This window comes from Sinohyriopsis cumingii, unplaced genomic scaffold, assembly GCF_028554795.1.
Source record: "Sinohyriopsis cumingii isolate HCF-2022 unplaced genomic scaffold, ASM2855479v2 utg000229l, whole genome shotgun sequence".
Classification (NCBI taxonomy): domain Eukaryota; kingdom Metazoa; phylum Mollusca; class Bivalvia; order Unionida; family Unionidae; genus Sinohyriopsis; species Sinohyriopsis cumingii.
This window is the reverse complement of record NW_028315879.1, coordinates 6,145,266-6,164,987: the sequence shown is the minus strand read 5'-3', so window position 1 is coordinate 6,164,987 and position 19,722 is coordinate 6,145,266. Positions and strand designations below refer to the sequence as shown.

Genomic DNA, 19,722 nt, shown 5'->3' with positions numbered 1-19,722 from the left:
TGAATTGTGCGTAAAATTGTGAATAGTGTATGAGCGAGGAAAAGACATACATATCGAATGAAATCTGTTACTGTTGGAATCAATAACAATACACTTCAAAGACTAAATGCAGATAGGCAGACCAACATACGGTCATTGCAGTAATAGATCCCATAACTGCAGTGGCACAAAACAGGAAACAAATCCTTAAAAGCCGTAAGTATTTTAAATTTCTATTTATATATAACAAAATCACATATGTTTTTGTTTTCGTAGATATCATAATCTATTAACGAGTGAAGTCGAAACGTTTTCTTCGGCATAAGTGATAACAAAACGTCATTAGCACCTCCTTTAAGACACTTAGAGTATCTCCATATCTTTAACATACTGATAAGTTTCTTGTAAGCTTAGGTCAAATACGTAATAATGATAGACTGAATTTCCAGTTTAAAAACTTGATTCTTGTTAGGCAAATCAAGTTGTTTAAAATGGATCATACATCATTTAAAACTGGAAAGTGTCTCTGGTAAAAGTAACATTCGACCTACATAAAACGGATATAAAAATTTCATTCATAATAGCGATCATCTTTTGCATGTAATTCGTGTCCCTTGTAGATAGACGAACAGACCTACCTATTGAGAGACAATCACAGAGACAGACAAACAGTAGGCTAAACAAATTAAGGAACAGTTTTAAGCATGAAGTGTATTTGAAACCTTTAAGATCCTCACATTGCCCTTATTCACTTAGAGTATATGTTATATACTCACACTATCTATAAATGCATTTAATATTATTCAGGACCGCTCCGGTGGCCTAGTGCTTAGAGCGTCCGCCTAGGATGCGGGTGGTAATGGGGTCGATCCCCGGTCGAGTCATAGCAAAGACTTACAAAAATGGTACTTACAGCTGCCTCGCTTGGCGTTCAGCATTAAGAGGTCAGTTTTAGGACGGGTCGGACTGGTGTCAGGATAATGCGACTTTGTGGACATCATGATACATGTCTGCGGCATGATGCCCTAGAAATCACTATAAACTATCACACTGCAGACATCGTAGGGATATGACTGAAAAATTGTTAAGCTACGTTAAAAATCCAAATCACACACACACTATTATTCACTGTTGCCTTGTAATATAATATTGTGCTTAGATGACATACCCTATATGTTATCTTGGAATAAAGGTACTAATTAATAATCAATACCATCTGTCAGACATTCCGACTTCTACAACCATGACAAATATCCTTGATTGTAGTTTTGATGGTTAAAAGGCCGGAATTCCCAGAGTCAATGGAGCGGTAAAAGCAAACATAAAAAGAGCACAGAAAGGATAAAGGACAAAGAAACCCAACGTCAATAATTAAAAGCTATTTAAATGGAGGCAACATGAGAATTTGTTTCCAAAGAAAGAGCAACAATTTAAATTTAGTATAAGTAGAATTTATTTGAAAGTTATATATATATATATATATATATATATATATAATATATATATATATATATATATATATATATATATATATATATATATATATATATATATATATATATATATATATATTGTTAACATTAAGACGATCTTTAAAATCGTCCTCTCTGCATCATGGAACAAATGATCGCTTTGTCACTTTGACAGAAATAGGGTAAAGTTGTTGTGCCTGTTTGTAACGAGGAATAGGGTAAACTGTCTGAACTGTCTGTGCCTGTTTGTAACTAGGAATAGGGTAAACTGTTTGTGTCCGTTTGTAACTAGGAATAGGATGAACTGTCTGTGCCTGCTTGTAACTGTGGTTTCATTTTACCGGCGGTACGAATGCTTAATGACACAAGTTTCGCTATGATGGTAGGATGCGTTTCATCACCAATCGGAACGTCCCCAGCCTTTTCGTTGATTGCTTGGCCATCAATCAAGGCTAGGAACCATGTCAAAAATAAAAAGAAGTGTTTCTTTTATTAGGAATCTAAGTTGAAACTCAGGTCAAACTAAATTTTCTGGAAAATATCAAATTTGTAGCAAACAGATATTCATTATATTGACATGTAAAGGAAATAATAATATTCCAAAACCCACAAACAATCAAATCAAATCAAACACAACTTTAACCAAATATAAATTAAATCAAATATATGTAATACATCTTTTTAATTAAAATCCATTTAGATGGATATGAAGTTGATTAAAATGTTTTCACACTAGTGCGTATATTACTGTAATTGATGGTTGTTAAGTTTTGTGTTTGACTGTGTTATTTGTATTTCTGTGTTTGCAATAACGTTTTCATACGAAATAAATAAATAAGTATAGACTCAAAGCACAAGTGTAAACATATTTCTAGATAGTAGTTTCTGTCACGAATGTAACATGTCAAAGAGCCAACATGACTGGCACATCGTTTATAGTATATGCAAATTAAAAAGTATTCCCTCTTCCTGTTTTAAACACCGCCCACTATCATGAGCATACTATATTTTCTCCTAATCCTTTGAAACATATGGAATCCTAAAGATATTTTGCAAACGTTAAAAAGATTTAACTTAATGCATTTACAAAAATCCAACAAATTATACATCTTAGAAGATGAGACCTTAATTAATAATGTGGGCGGGGCATAAGCTTAATCCCCCAAACAGATCCACGTAAGGATATAAGGCGGTGATAGCTAAAGGTGATTGACATAATGATATAGTCAACACTTGCACAGAAATATTGCAATATCAGTATAAATTGTCCTCCTCAAACTGTTATATCGCATTTCTTGTTATATACTTAATTCAGTGAGTGTATAAATGCAATAGTTATACCATTGCTAAATATTCATTTAAGCTCCTGCCATGAATTTTTCCGTTGTTATCATTATCCTCCTTCCGATGGTCTTAGATGTTGTTTGCAGTGACGAGAACACCCGTAAAGTTTCTTCTGTTTTAGAGCTCTTTCCTGAATTCGTTCTGGTCAAAGAGAAGGTCCAGATACTAAAGAAAGGTAAGTTGGACCCTTTTATTTTTGTTTCAGGCCTTACTATATGAGTATTTACATACCTATGTTTTTTAAAGGAAAATATTCGATTAACAATTTCACACCTTTTGTGAACTGTACTAAATGTGTCATTAAATAAAGAAATGCATAAAGACCATTCTCACGATTATCGTTTATGCCATGACTGTTATCATTCGAGTAATATATTTTCATAATCAACAGAAAATATTAAAATACTTCAGATATTTTCAAAAGTTCCCGCTGTCAATATGCCGCTGAAATGCAATTGTTACATAAGTGTAGTCAACAATACGCGTATACGTGCGAATCATAAGCAAAGCTATTCAACCTGAATCCATAATGATAACTCCATTTTGATTCATATGGTTAAAGACATTTAAGATTTTGTATAATATGTATGTTATGTCTTTTTCCACTAATGTCATTTATATCGTAACTACTAATATTGCTGTCATCAGTTTCCATAATTTTTGTTGTTGTTGTGTTGTTGTGCCTACTAAAGCTAAGTTGTAATACTCAGTACATACTTAAATACCAAAAATGGGGACATTAAAATGGAAATTTAAAACGGGGTGGAGGCATGGAAATATAATTTTGTTATACAAGATGTATTCCTTTCTGGAATGTTCCATATTATGTTTCCTAGACTTGAAACATTCTTCGATTCCAGCAGAAAAAGACGCAGGTGTATTTGAATTATATATATATATATATATATATATATATATATATATATATATATATATATATATATATATATATATATATATATATATATATATATATATATATATATATATATATGTGTGTGTGTGTGTGTGTGTGTGTGTGTGTGTGTTTGTGTCTGTGTGTATGTTATTTTCACCATGGTTCAAATAATATGATTAATAGTTATTTTGGTTTTCGTGTATTTTGTAATCAACGTCTATAACTTCTTTTGTGAATATTCTGCATCATTGCAAAAGATAACGGTATTATCTACATCAGTTTCAAATGTCTCTTCAAAAGCCATTCAGTGGCCTGAAAATGTTTAGTTGAAACTGCGTGAGAAATGGATTTTGTGTCTGTTGCTGTTTTGCAGTTTTCCCCACCTTAGTTGCTTTGGTCTTGCGTCATTCTTTCCCTAAATATGTAACATTGCAGTCGACATATATTGGGTATTTACGTGAACGAATATAAATATACGCTGGAAGCATTAACCCGGTATCCATTTTGGAAACGCGGTGTCTGTCTATGAAGTCGGATATGTTAGGCTACACCCAACAACTATGAGGTTATGCTCTGAATTTAGAGGAGTCGCCGAGCCAGTATTATTGTCTCCGGTCGAATATAGGAACATAGCAATCAAGGAGACATGTCCAGAAACACGAATAAATTATGTGATGATAAGTAACAAATGAGAAAGAAACAACAACGAAATAAATGAATTAATTTTCCAATTTGATAATTTGATTAAAGTGTATGAACCTTTTTAATGAGTGACAATAAAACATTCAGAACAACAAATGATATCTAGAGTTTTCTTGATAGCAAAGGCAATATGAAAAGCATTTATTAAGTAAAACGCGACATGCGGACATTGACTCGAATCTCATTCGTTTGATATAAATCAGTTATATTTAAGCAAAATCTATCAAAGGTTTTAATGATAAATGTACCAAATAATTGGAGTTTCGTTAATATATATGTTACTATGTTTTAATATTTGAGATAGTTTATCTCAGCATCTCAAGTATTTTCCCAACCAATACTTTAATACTTTCTATATTCGAGGCTTTGGTTGGAGCAGTTACGTCGCACAACCAAGACCATCATCATCAAAATGGAGAACAGGATAACAAGAGTGAAATTGTTTCCAAGTCAGAGCATTGTACAACCATAACCCACCAAGGTCAAATCCTGCTAATTTTATCCAAAATAAGGATAAATAAACGTACATAATACAAATCTCTTCTTTATTTACTTCGAACTGAATTTGGAACGCAAAGCCGTAAATCAGAATTATTTCTTGTGTATTGCGAACGTTTCGGATTTAGTATATGTTCCTCGCAAATAGTGTATGTGTGTTCGTTCTCATTACTGCTGCATTTGATTTTCAGTCTATTTTATTTATATATTCTGCATGAAAAAAACGTTAACACAGTTTATGAATTGAATTTTTTACAGAATACAATGATATCGTCGGTGACTTCATTAGACAAACGTCTTTTATGCTTTTAAAATAATTCTCATTACATGCTTGAATTATAAGTTAAGTAACCTAATACGTATATCTTATGCGCAATGAAAAGAACAATCCCACAATTAAAATTATAATAAAAAAATAAATTAAATAGGCAGTTCCATTCGGACTACCTCGGCTATTTATGCGCGACAAAAATTAAGCCTCTGATATAAATAGACTCAGTAATTTATTGAAAAGTCGCTTTTTTTGCGACGAAAATATCAGAGTTTAAACTACAATCTGTTTGCACTAATTGATTAGTTCTACTACTCGTTTGACCATAAGATTGACAGAGAAATTGCGAATAAAACTAATTCCTTGTTTCATAAATGCCTAAGGTGGTCCAAAGGCAGCAATAGTATACAGTTTAGGTACGAGAGATAGGATGACCTTAATGTGTTAATTTCTAACACCAATGTGTTTCTTAGTTCATACTGGAAGCCCAAAGTTTAACCTGTTCAAATATTTCGACATTATGAAACACTTTAATACATCACAGTCACGTAGCTGCCTATACGCAGATACGCTGCTGCGTGCGACAATTTAGGCAAAAAAATAATGCAATTCAAACCAATTATTTTAATGATTTGTTAGTATTACAATGACATTCAATGTTTATTTAAAACTTGCCGCGTGCGTCTATTGCATTTATTCAGTTTGATAAATTTATTTCAGCGGTGTACTTGATACAATCTTATTTCACATCTTATCTAAAGAACAAATGCAATAATTGATACCTTACTTGAATGTTATAAGAGTTTGCGATAAGATGGTTCTTTTTGAACACTGCTTTCAATAACCCGTTCAAAGGGATCTTTGGCTATAGTATGAAACATGAAAAAATAATAAACAGTTCAATATAATATCGTTTATTAAGCGAGAAAATAAATGCTACCGATTAGGCAATCTTTATGACGTGTCCTCTGTCACTAGCACGGGTGAAGCAATGTTCAAGAAATGTACAACGTGCCATTTTTCACCGTTACGTATGTTTGTCATGTTTCCCCTGCTAGGCCGCTGATAAATGCTACAGCTAATGTTAGTACTATATAGGTTGTAAGCGTAATGGTAATTGTACAGGTAATGTGAGACATGCTATAATAGTCGACTTTATTGAGCAGGCTTTCGTCAATTAATTTGGTTTTGTGTCGTGACACAGGCCGATCTCAGTAAACTCAGCAACAATAAAACAAAAAAACACTAGACTCAGTGGACAGTCAGCAGACGTATGTGGACAATTAATCCTTAGCTCATTGTGTCAACGTACACCTTAATGAGCGGGCAATCGTTCGTGTATTGAATCTTATTTATCATGTGATGTCATGAGCACACAACGCATGATTATATAGGTTATTTCGGGGCTACTCGACTCAAATGACTTATTCTTGGCTGAAACATTCCCAACTTTTCTTTTTTAAGACTGTATTCCCTTGATAAAATTCTTATTCAGAACGTATGCAAATACATAAATATAGCATAACGGGATCGATCCCACGAAGTATTTATGTGATAGAGGTTTTAAGAAAAGCCACGTGTTCAAATTGATTACACCCTTAAGAGCTGGTAGCGTGATTAAGGATGTAGTTGTAATTCTTGGTAAGAGTCCAGGACGAGGGAGTGGGAGAATGATGAGTGAAGCTGTCGCGGGTAGAATTAGCCTGTTGCTGTTGCTGTTGCTGCTGTTGTAGGGTTTAACGCCATTTTTCAGCACAAGATAGGCTATACATGGCGGCCAGTATAAATGGTGCAGGAAGAACCCTGGAAAACTCAGGGAAGAACCACAGACCCACGAGAAGCTACTGGCAGGCTTTCCCACGTACCCACGCTAGCCGAGCCTTGGACTCGAACTCACGCAGACAGAGGTGAGATGGCAGTGATCCGGAACGGTGAGCGCTTTAGACCACTCGGCCACTCGGGGCCCCGTAGAATTAGCCACTTAATAAGTTTCTTAGCTGGTTCGGCATTCGACTTTGTATTGCAACACAAGATTGAACTTCCTACCACACCTTTTCCCTAGGTCGAACAATGAGAGGACTGTTATTTATTTCATCTCGTTTAACTTGTGTATAGAACAGACGCATTCGTGACCATGTCGACTGATTAAATATGAGAGTGGTCTGGAATTCATTAAAGGTGTGACAGTAAGTAAAACTTTGTGTAGGCATCAAAAGTTGTTTGATTCATAAAAAAGGTGCCTAGTGAAGGGAGAGAAGTTTCTTTTCTTGTTATTGTTGTATGTATGGTATATGTGTATATGTAGAATTTCAGCAGCTACACCAGCCCCAGTGATTGCGGCTATGATGCGTCCTATCCTGTTACAGTTGCTACTGCGAACAGCTCTTAATTGACGGTGGCACCAGATTAAATGTGAAACTTATCCGACCGTCTCAGGATTAGAGCTGAGTAACAAGAATTGTTCTGGTGAATCTTTCTAAACGGCAGAATAATACAGGTGTATAGTGTATTCAATGCCACTTGTTAACCAGAACAATCAGGTTCGAATCTCGGAAGCGATATGTATGGCGTACTTAAGTGTATTCAAGACTAGAAAACAAGTGAAAGCTTGTTTAACTTCAGCGTTCCGTGCATCCTTGATCAGTTTGGTATGCAAAACAATTGCTAAGTTACATAGTCCTTTATTGGCAATGCAGGGCGCGGCCATCTGTTTCCATGTATATAGGATTTGTAGCTTCGTTATGCATATATGTTATTCAAGTCCACCACGATAAGGATCCTTTCCTAGATATCTACTCTCCTGACGGCAAAATGGCATCACACCAGATAATTTTCTTTGAATATATCTGGATTTTGTTGTAACAAGCCTGGGTATCACAAACCTTTGTTATCTTAGTAAGGCTGTGATTTATTTCCGCACAAGATTAGTTCAATCTGTTGTTTTTGACAGTGATGTAACATATATACTGGACATTTAACCGCCATTAGAATGAAGGTTTTATACTTTACACTCGCTTGGACTGCCGGCATCATATGTAGCCGCAGTGATATATATTGGATTATATCGAACCAGGAATAAATAGTTAATTTTTTTGTTTTAATGGTTCAGTTTATTTTGTTTGGAGGAGAAAAAATGAAAGACACGAAGGATTGCTAATTGAGTGTCTGTTTTTGAGTGTGTGTATGTGTGTATATAAGTATGTGTGTGTGTGTGTGTGTGTGTGTGTGTGTGTGTGTGTGTGAGAGAGAGAGAGAGAGAGAGAGAGAGAGAGAGAGAGATTTGGATTATTAACGTCGCTTTAAACAAATTCAGTCCTATTGCTACGATGTTTGCAGTGTGACAGTTTAAAGTGATGTCTAGCACTGGGTCATCATGCCTCAGACAAGTAGCATCATATCCCGCCCAGTCACATTATCCTAACACTAAGCCTAGCAGTCCTAACACTAACCTGTTAATCGCTGAGCCCGTAGCGATACAGCTCTTAAGTATCATTGTAATATGTCTTTGGTATGACCCGGCCCGGGTTCGAACCCGCGACCTTCCGCATTCGAGGCGGACAGATTGCTAAATTAAAGTATGATATTTTTATTTACCTATCTATGTATTTTACAAATTACAACGACCCATCGTTAATATATATTACCATTTGTTGGAATATGAGTTTACATTTGATTTTTTTCTCTTCTGCTCAGAAAGTATATCAATATTTTTATTTTTAAAGGTTTGACTTTAGCACACAATCGTTTCAAAAACTACAGAGTGAAAAGAGAGCACAGCGAAGGTGCAGTAGCTAAATCAGCGCGGGACTGCTGGATAAAATGCATCGTGACTGTAGGTTGCACTGCCGCCAGCTTCCAGACTGAAGGCGGCACATGCGAACTGAGCTCTGTGGCATATATCAGCTATGATGTTCTAACTAGGGCCGTCGGATGGGACGTCTTCACAAGGCATACCCCAGTCGGTAACTTGATGTCTAGTTTATTTATATTTCTTAAGATGCCCCTGGAACTAAGTTAAGCGTGGATTTTGTTTTCATTTTGTGACATGAGGCATCAAGAAGTTGATTGCAACAAAGTTGAAAAGGTCTTGCTAGATGCGACAACAGCTCTCGGTACACGCTTTTCTCAGCTGCGTTGGTGTAACACTTTCATAAATACTTAAATTCTAGGCCTGTATGACAATTTCAGCATTCTACCATTGGCTTTTCTGCATTACCGTTAAATCGCAGCCGCATAAATATTTGTTCGAAGAAACTGAAAATACGAAAACCACCTAATATAAATAGCTTGTACTTTAGCGTACTTGGAAGGCTAAATGGTTTCAGGTTACATTACCTTTAACAATAATGGATGTAAAATCTTGTTTAATTAAATCTGTTTTCCAGTTGGACAGAGGCCGATCGTGTAGAACATTAATTTAATAATCTATTTTGAATGTCACTTTATCAGCTATGTAAGACATCATCTACGTCTTTCAAACTAGTTTATATTTACTATATTCATTTTGGTCTTATTTTGCACAGGCTTCATTGATGTATATACAAAAGATAATTATTATTAGAAATATGGAATTTTTATAATGCTTTTCAAATAGTTTTAATTCATCATGTAAACATTGCGTTCTTTCATTTAATGAAATTGGCATGCATACAAGCGTGTATTCGGTAAATGATTTTATAGAGCTCAAAATAAACAATCGCATACGTACACAATTGTACATATATACATACACACATGAGCTATGAAACTAAATTCCCATTTCTGTTTCAGTGTCTAAATTAGTAACGGACCACAGTGTGACGTTCACTGTTGCTAAGCCATATTGTGAATCTCAAGGACTATCTTTCGCTACATTAGATGATCTAATAGCCGCCAAAAAAGATGGCTACCAAATACCCACTTGCGGGTATGTGGCAGATGATGAAATATATAAAGTTTCCGAAGGAGTACTATCAGAATGCGATAATCCGCTCGCCTTTAACGTATACTGCACGCCGCGGAAATACGGTAAAAAATACATTTTCTTTGTTAGAATCATTTTCGATTGATTTTACTCGTATGTCAAGCCCTAGCAAAAAGAAAGTAACTGGGAATGACTGATCTTGTGTTTTCCTGATGCTCAGTGGCATTTGATTTCGATATGCCCAATCTAGTTAGTTCCGTTGTCGGAGGATATGGCAGCTTTTTCGGCATGGAGTGTCAACTGGTCTTCAACAAATGTTGTAAACCGCTAACGCGTAGCTTAGCTATCTGTCTGCCCTCCTGGCTTCAACCTTTCACGTCATCTTTGGATCACGGTGAATCGCCTTTTTAGAAAGCCTAAAACAGGGTCATATAATAAATACAATATCGCATTCGTTTATTTTTCTGAGTTAGGAAAGAAAATGTTTTGATATTGTTTTCATGACTGCTTAGTTGTATGCCTGTGCCATATATACATTCCTTCATTCTACCGACTGAGAACAAACCATGCATGCTGTTTTTTGCATTTAACAGTTAGAGTAAACCTATATCTCCATTATGTCGATGCTACATCTATCGCCACTGTAGAGATGTTACTTTTGAATCTACATTTTTCATATATTGGAAACATATTTGCCCTTGTGTATCTTTATCAAACTTATATTATCATATTTAGGACTATTTCATTTTTTCGGTCCCACTCCTCAATGCTACTAGTTGTATTGACAGAGAATAGAGAAAAAGTACACGCAAATTGAAGAATTTTGCACGACGAATTGCATAACGAAAAGAATATTTTAATTGTTTAGTTAGGTACAAAGAAAGGTATCACTCATGTAGAATAAACTATTTGTATTGTTGCTCGTGGCTTTGTCACTAATGACAAAACAATCTTTTGTAATGTCCCCCCTCGTAAAATAATTCCTTTTATCTACTCAATATTTGTAAATGTGGTATATTTATTATATAATCTAAAAGTCAAAGAATTATATAGATAGTGTGTTAGTGTAAAGCGGATGCTTGTCTGCTTGAAATTCCTAAATTACTGATATTGAAATATCTTTCCACGTACGTTCTTAGGACAGTTTCTATCCACACTGGAATATTCTAACAAACAAAACAAACTAAACACAACAAGATAGGTGAAAGTGTACCATCTGGTATTAATGCCGTTCGTAAGGCTTAACTAATGTCTGGAACATATGAATCATCACTTTATATTTAACTAAGAAATTGAAATTTCACTAAGTCAGCCCTAAAAATTGTTGAAATTTCAAGTTCCAAAGTCCACAAGCAATCATCACGTTAGCAAATTAATTTCAGTAAAATGAGATCCATACGTCTCGTTTGTACAAATGGTTTGAAAGGTGGACACACTGCTGTAACTGTCATTGATATAACCTACTGCACCATATCGAACCAGTTACTGGATAAACATTCAATGTTTACTGCAAGAAAACAGTCATACTAAATTCGGAAAGCAAATTATAATCCCCTGTAAGCAAATTATTCCCTTTATCAGATTCCGTTTCCAATGAAAATCCTTGTAAAACCCTTCATCTTAGATTTGGTTAATACTTGTAAAATCCCCTCGATGTATGCTGTTCCTATAAATCAATTCTAGGAAATGTATTATGTACTACTGGTTGCATAGTCCCATTGATATTAAGGGTGTTCAAAAGAGAGAAAAAGCAGTAAAATATGCATATGTAGTCATCTGTTTCGGAATATAATAATATAACTTAACCGCATCCAATGTTACATAAATACGCATGCACTGTATACTGACCTAATATTTAAAACGAAAACTTTATAAACAATCTTCAAATCATCAAACCCATAATTGTTGATGACATCACTCATATATGCTCCTGCATCCCTCCCGACGGATTTACTTCGACAAGATTGGATACGTTGCAAGTGATCACTAACATTGAAACCCATTATTGTAGAATTGACAATTTATTTCCCGTGAGGCATAACTCTTTTGATGTGAGGTCTGACATTAGTTGATTAGGCACCATCAGAGGACATTTTCGACTTGAGAGAAAACGCTGAACCTGTATTATGTTTTGAGCCTATTATTTATACCATAATACTTTATCTTTTACTGTCAAGGATTTTGCGAGATATCATTTGAAAATTATCTTTATGAAAACAATGTTAAAAATAAATTAATATCGTGCTGAGAAATGTTTATTACATACCAATTCCATCTAATAGTCATGTTCTAACGTTCGATGCAGATCTTCAATCCGTATCTCCTTATTACACTGGCAGCATACAACTACTTAGAGGCATTCTTTCACGTCCGCGCGTAAACATCATTCGACACCATTGAATCGAAAATTTGCAAATTCCAGTTCATTTTGAATTGCATTCGTAATAGCAAAGCTAAACGTAATTAGAAAGCATCAAAAGGAGTGTGTGTAATAAATGCAAAACTGCATTATTTTTGTAATGAGACGGAGCAACGAACACGCATGACACAGTAATGCTTCTTATCTCTACACCATATCAAACCCGGTCCTTCTGCCCACTCTGAACGAAATCCCTATGCACTTTGGTACATATATCAGAGGCTAATGTAAGACATGACTATGATGCTCGCAGAGACGTCAATCCTTCCATTCCAAACTGTCATTGTGATGACAATGGTTAGTTTTAATGGTAATACAATTGGTCACTTAATTTTATAATGAGGATTAAGCAATTAGTAATGTTCATCATCTAGGTTAAGAAAATTTGTAACATTATTTGTGTTCATCCATTAAAACTGCATATGTCAGAGTTCGTAGAGGAGTTCCGAGAAATAGATTAACGACATACCAATGACTAAATGAGGATGATATTCAACATAAATAATACTTCGACTTATGTAACCAGTTTCCTATTTTTCATGTTTTCTTATCAATGAAAATCTGCAGGTTGTTTCTTTGATACGTTTACAAATTGGGTGAAAATCATCTTTACAGTATACAATTAATCAAAGAAATATTGACTTTAAGAGAACAATATTTTGTTAGTTGAGGTTAAACATTCTTTCTCTTTATTATGGCTAAACCTTTGGAATAGGTAGAGTCAGAAATATTGCATTGCTCTTCCACACATTTCGTACTGACATTGGAAGGCTTAATCGTCTATTATTTTGACATGTAATTTCTGTATGCAGGAACTATTTGCATCGGTAACCAGCAATATTAAGCTCACTGGATTTCCTGGCTGGTTTTATATTTTTGCAAATGACTTAGGTTCTCATATGATTATTCAAAGCATAATTCGCATACAATAGGTAGCAGATCCAAAGTTGTGGGATAGTTAATTATTCACATACATTGTTTTCAATTAGAAAAAATAATGTTTCGAGGGCCTAAACTCTGCTGATAGAATAGTTCCATTAGATGAGAATTTGTTAAAAGTCACCAGCCATCACACTATGTATTGTTTTTGATGAATGCTGTTGTGCAACCGCAAAAATATAATTCACCTAAGGTAGGTTTATCATTCAACGGGATCTCCATCCTACATGTTTCGGTGCCTTAACAATATAGAGGCCTTTACAAGTGAGAAGATAGTTCGGTAGTTTGAAGTTTTCATGTTGATACCAAAATTGCAAAAGGTAAACTAGATTCTCGTCTTTCATCTATATTGTAATCTTCTCCATCATAACTCCACAATGAGATGGCGATATATGTGTCTATACAATACATTTTGGCCATGTTAGATTATGGCTTAAAAAAAGTTTAAAAATCTACTTTATTATTCTTGTATAGGGCACACTTAATTCTCTGACCTCCTCTCCTCAGAGCTCAAAAACGAGATTCAAGAAGGAGGACAACCGATGACTCTGGACGAGGCTAAAGCTCTGTGTGCGTCGAAAAGTGCCAGTCTAGCCACGATGGAGGACATGTTAGATGCTTATCATATGGGTTTCCAAAAATTCGAATGTGGATGGGTTTCCAACGGAAATTCATATCTTATCAGTCAGAACATAAATAGAGATTACAAGCATAGCATTGGAATTATAGCGTGTACTGAGTTTTCAAGGTGGAATGCCTGGTGCAAGGTCGGTACATATTTGTCTTTCGAAAGCTTGGTGTTGAAAAACCTATATTGTCATTTTAATTACTTGTCCAAATCATTGTTTTAAGCTTATGTGTGTCAATATAAATTTGTAATGATTAGCCTGGTTTTAAATGTTAGCTGTTCTTATATTTTAATCTGAATCATTTCTGTTTCTGCAGTATATTTTGTTAGTATTGCGCTAGCTTTAATTTGTAATGTATATATAGAATGTCAACCTAATGAATGGAAACATCACATCTCCCTTTATATGAAGAAGGAGGACAACCAATGACTCTGAACGAGGCTAAAAGTCTGTGTGCGTCGAAAAGAGCCAGTCTAGCCACGATGGAGGACATGTTAGATGCTTATCATATGGGTTTCCAAAAATTCGAATGTGGATGGGTTTCCAACGGATATTCATATCTTTTTAGTCAGAACATAAATATAGATTACAAGCACAGCATTGGAATCATATCGTGCTCTGAGTTTTCAAGGTGGAATGCCTGGTGCAAGGTCGGTACATTTTTGTCTATACATAAACGTCAGAAATAAAATTACAAACGTATTTGAGTGGCTCAAGGGATATGTTCTTCATGAAGAGAGGCGGGTATTGGTGTGTATATCATTAATGCTGTTGTTACATCAGCAATGGAATTGAACCAGTCAGAAAGCACTATATGACTCATTCATCGAGGTGAACCTGGATAATAACTAGGACACCTATAGATTGTCATTTTGGTCATTGCACTAAACATATATTGCAGATAACACTTTACTATTTCCCTGCAATATATTCTACGTCTCATGCTTGGAACTTTACAATAACATATCAATAATAAAGCCAAAGTGTTCACTTACCAGAAACACTGGTAACATCACTATTTATCCTGCATGCTAAAGTTATTCATCGAAAATCAGAGAGATGTTGGTGTTTTCTCTACCCATGATTCCACCCAGTTGGCATTGGTTGATAATTCATTTATTTTATCGAGACAGCACAATAGCTTTAGTAGTTTAGTTATCGGCCATCCTGGAACACTCACCACTATCCTCATCTTTGTTTTTTTTATCTCTATACAATCACCCTCCTATCTCGATTTTTTTGTCTCACCATAGGCCCTTATTAATAGTCTCTTTTATTATTTCCAGAAAACTCACTGTCCTATCATCCTTAGTGTTTCAGGAAAAATCTCAGGTCTCCAGCAGCCTCTTTACAAACAGCAATATTCTACTCAACAAGCTATTACAATAACACTTTTGAAAACATAGGTTACCGATATAGACCGCGTTTTAAATTTTAAAAAGCACTCCACGAGTCCAAATTTGTTTTAAAGTAGCCATGAACTAAGAACTATTAAATTTAAAGAGCATTGGCCCCCACCACATAAAAACACTAGGTCATCAAGTGTCGAATATTTAAACAGAAACACTGGACAACCAACCAAATAAATTAAAATATAGCAACAAAACAGAACTGCAAGAAATTTAAAAACAATCTCGGGCCCCAAAACCCTTTTTGTTTTTCAAAACCCATATGTCAGAAACCGTCAAGATCTAAAACAATACCTGTCCTTCAACCCTTTAATTAATAAAAAAGACATCAACGAATATATTATACATTTTAAGACAAAACCCACAAGATATGCTGTGTTATATGTATACCAATCTAAATATAATTTCCGAGCTGGACAGTTGAATAATGGAGAAAGAGTTTAGCTGAAGAGTTAATTTTAATGCCTACTACAGCGAAGCAAGTGTAAAGAGCTGTTGAAGAAAACATAGGATGGATTATTTCCTTTCATCGATGTAGCAACATATGATATCATTACACAGCATTCCATCATAAATTATGAAGCAACCACATGAAAGAAGATAATGCTATCAACAATTATATTGATCAGGAGGATACACAGTGTGAAAGTCTTGTAATTTGGACGGTAGTGCCTACATTTATATGGACAGTACCAGCAGTCATGATGCATATAAATAAAACTAATACACCTTGTGATTAAAAAGATATATCTCATGAAACAAACAAACAAGCATGTAATATTATTTATTTGATTATTGGAGTCGGTGATATTTCATTTTTCTAATAATTGCTTTTCTTCTATTTGGGCCCTTTTCATGTTCTCTTTCCATACAAAGAGACAACAACTTTTAAACTGCAATTGCAAAGAAGAAACTATCTTAAGCCAAATGAACAAAATGGCATTATCAGAACGAAGAAAGAAAGAACTTCTCCAGCAAATGAAAACGACAGCATTATTCACTGCTAATGCAAGTTGAATATGCTGAAGCTTTCTTAGCTAATAGATACGAATAATTGGCAATATTTCTCATACCAGTATTAATTGTATCACAGATGGAAGGAGCCATTACCACTACCACCTCCTCCTGCAGATAAAAGGTTTAGTGAATATGCTATGGTTCGATCACTCATTAATTAATCAAATTAATTAATGTTCAAATCGTTCCAGTGGCCTAAGTGGTTAGAATATCCGCTTCGAATGAGGAGTTCACGGGTTCGGCCAGGTCATACCAAAGGCTTAAAAATTTGGTACTAGCAGCTTCCTCGCCTGGCTCTTAGCATTAAGATGTTCGTGATAAGGACTGGCCGGGCTGGATAATGTGGCTATGTGCGTCAAGATGCTACATGTCTGAGGCATGATGCCTCAGTGTTAGACATCAATATAAACTGCCACACTGGGCACATCGTAGCGATATGACTGAAAATTTGAGAAAGCTACGATAAAAATCCAAATTACAGAAATAATTTCCGAAATCCTGAAGAAATTTAGCTCGTTTGTTTTCAGCAGTTTGTAAAATTTAATGTAATAAGTATGCTTTTACTGACATAATTTACCTTAAGGATATCTCTTTATTTATATTTTTTGTTTAATGCAGTGCATCAATGGTGCATAAATTCCCCATTCACTTTCTTTATTCCTCCAGTTAAAATAATCTCGATATATTTTCTTTCTGAGAACCATCTCTTTCGAAAGCTTGGTGTTGAAAAATATATATTGTCATTTTAATTACTTGTCCAAATCTTTGTTCTAAGCTTATGTGTGTCAATATAAATTTGTATTGGAAGCCTGGTTGTACATGTTAACTGTTCTTATGTTTTAATCTGAATCATTTCTGTTTCTGCAGTATATTTTGTTAGTATTCCGCTAGCTTTAATTGTATATATAGAATGTCAACCTAATGAATGGAAAAATCACATCTCCCTTTATACGTTAGGTACTGGGGCTGTGATATTACAAATGGTTATTCGTTCTTATACGTTAGTACTACTATTTTGCATATGTCTTGGATAAATAATGTTCATTCTCTAATAATTTCATTTTGTTAGATTATATCGCATTTTGTCTATTTTAATATTTGCTTTAATTAAGTCTTTGATTAAACCAAGTGTTTGTCTGTGTTAAAGAGTTGTAGAGAGAGAGAGAGATGAAGAGTGATGAATATCTTTTCATTAACAATGCCACACATCTTGTTATCATTCCAGTTAAACTAAGTCCAGCGCGTGGTCAAGTCCCAAAGCACGAAAAATAGAAAATGGCTCACAGTACAATGGAGGAATCATCATCATAATTGTCCAGTCTCGAAAAGAAAGGAATTACTTCATAGTACATACTCACAAACTTTAGAGTTTGCTTCTTTTACCTAAAATTGACGAATATGTAACCAAATGTTTGTAATTCTAAACAATCAATAAGCATCATGAGTGCATAATAAACATTATATTTTTATTTACACTCTGAGTCAGCGGTGAATATCATTCTTCTCTGGTTGGTAAATGCTTGTAGCAACCATAACAAAAGCTCACGAATTGTATAATACTTGAATTGAACTAGCTTTGTCTTTAAATAGTATTCCAATGTAATAAAATGTCTTAGTGGATTAATATTGTTTACAGTTGTATCTCATTGGCAAATGCGTCTTCTACCCACTCTCCTTTCTTTCAAGAATATGTAATGTTATAATGATAGCTCCAAGCTTGATATTGTAAAGTTGTAATTTTCAAAGGCCAAGGCTATTGATCTCTCTCTCTCTCTCTCTCTTTCTTTCTCTGCAATTTCTTTCGTGGCCGGAAGACGTAGGTCCGGTGACGTCAGCAACATATTTTAAGTGTGTAACTTCTAAAGATTGCGTCACTCAGTGCTTGTGTACGATTCGTCCGGATAACTCTCTCTCTCTCTCTCTCTCTCTCTCTGCTTTAACTGCATGGATATCAATTATCATGGGTTTGTGAAAATGACATTTTAATCTATGCCACTATCTGTTGATTGTTTTCGATGAAAGACCTCCGTTCGCTAGGTCTTTCAATTCGAGGTTTGTGTCGCGGAATCCATACAAAATTGCAAATACAATATATCTGGGAGAGCTTTGTCGTATTTCAGCATTTTCAACGTTCGATGTCCGATTCATTTCCTCATCGATGATTTGTAAATGGAAGTACCTGAGAGTAAAAGGAGATCTGTAACGCTGCTCTAGACCCTTTTGAAAGAATATTATATTTCTCGATAGTCTTTTACCGAGGAAAGGAAAACCAACGAAATTTTCAGTAATTTTCAACTGAACGTTTGTCATAAATCTCTTTTCGTCCTTAACATATTCTACATATTGTAAACTATTATTATAAGCGGATGGAAATGGACTTGTTTGCAATGAAGTTAACTAGTAATAATGCTTAACGCAGACTCCATTCGTTGTGAAGCTCTGATGTACATTTCTTCATATGGCAGTGTATCTGTGGCACAGTTTCCCGTGTGTAAAGCCATAATAAAGCCCACCAGAAGGTCCATATTTGTAAACAGAAACGTAGCTGTAATTTCTGTGAAGATGAAAGCATTAAAAATACTTACAAAGAATGAAACATTAACTGAAAGAAATAAAATGAAACAAGGACGAATTGACAACTTAACCGTGACGAATTGAAAGTGAAACTCGACGAATCGGCAACCAACATGATTATTGTGTAAAGTTTAAATCATGTTGTTGAACATTTGTCTAACTGAGCTAAAATATAGAGACTTGTCCAGTAATGCTCAAAATTTGGTAAAGTAGTTAGGATTTAGGCACTAAAAGCTAGAACCTGGTGAAAACGGATTAGGATCTGTAGTTTGATCAAATAAGTAAAAAAAAGTCAGTTTCAAGGTTAGGTTGTTATAATGACAGGTCTAAATGTAGTCCCAGATTATTTAAAACAGTATTTCAAGGCAATTATTTCACCATCATTCTTACAGAAAAATGAACAATGAGTTCAAATATTAGATAACTTGCCTCGAATATAAATGACTGCTACTAGTAGGAGGAATAATTAGGCCTCAATTGAAACAAATACGACACCTCAGCCTAATAATTACAGTTTGATGTATTGATATGCAAAGGCCGTTGATTGCAAAGGCTCAGTATTTATCATCAGTGTACAAATGGATATATCAATGACTTAAAAATATATTCAAAGTTTTCCTTCAACATGTACCGTACGACATCATGTAAGATATCTTATGTCACTCAGC

General features: G+C 34.8%; 1 protein-coding gene across 1 annotated transcript; it reads left to right on the top strand.

Annotated features, from left to right (window-relative positions):
• The first annotated feature begins 838 nt into the window (after positions 1 to 838).
• LOC149774479 (uncharacterized) lies at positions 839 to 18,004 on the top strand. The gene is made up of 6 exons (XM_089945228.1): positions 839 to 923; positions 2,917 to 2,970; positions 8,887 to 9,126; positions 9,935 to 10,171; positions 13,933 to 14,192; positions 17,706 to 18,004. The coding sequence occupies exons 1-6, from the start codon at positions 839 to 841 to the stop codon at positions 17,712 to 17,714; spliced, it is 885 nt and encodes a 294-aa protein (XP_089801354.1). The 3' UTR covers positions 17,715 to 18,004.
• The last annotated feature ends 1,718 nt before the right edge of the window (positions 18,005 to 19,722 follow it).

Excerpts from the sequence above, each read along its gene's own strand:
- LOC149774479 (XM_089945228.1), top strand. The coding sequence starts at position 839 with ATGGGGTCGATCCCCGGTCGAGTCATAGCAAAGACTTACAAAAATGGT. Across the intron at positions 9,127-9,934 it reads CACAAGGCATACCCCAGTCG|TGTCTAAATTAGTAACGGAC; the intron begins GTAACTTGATGT and ends TTTCTGTTTCAG. Across the intron at positions 10,172-13,932 it reads CTGCACGCCGCGGAAATACG|AGCTCAAAAACGAGATTCAA; the intron begins GTAAAAAATACA and ends TCCTCTCCTCAG.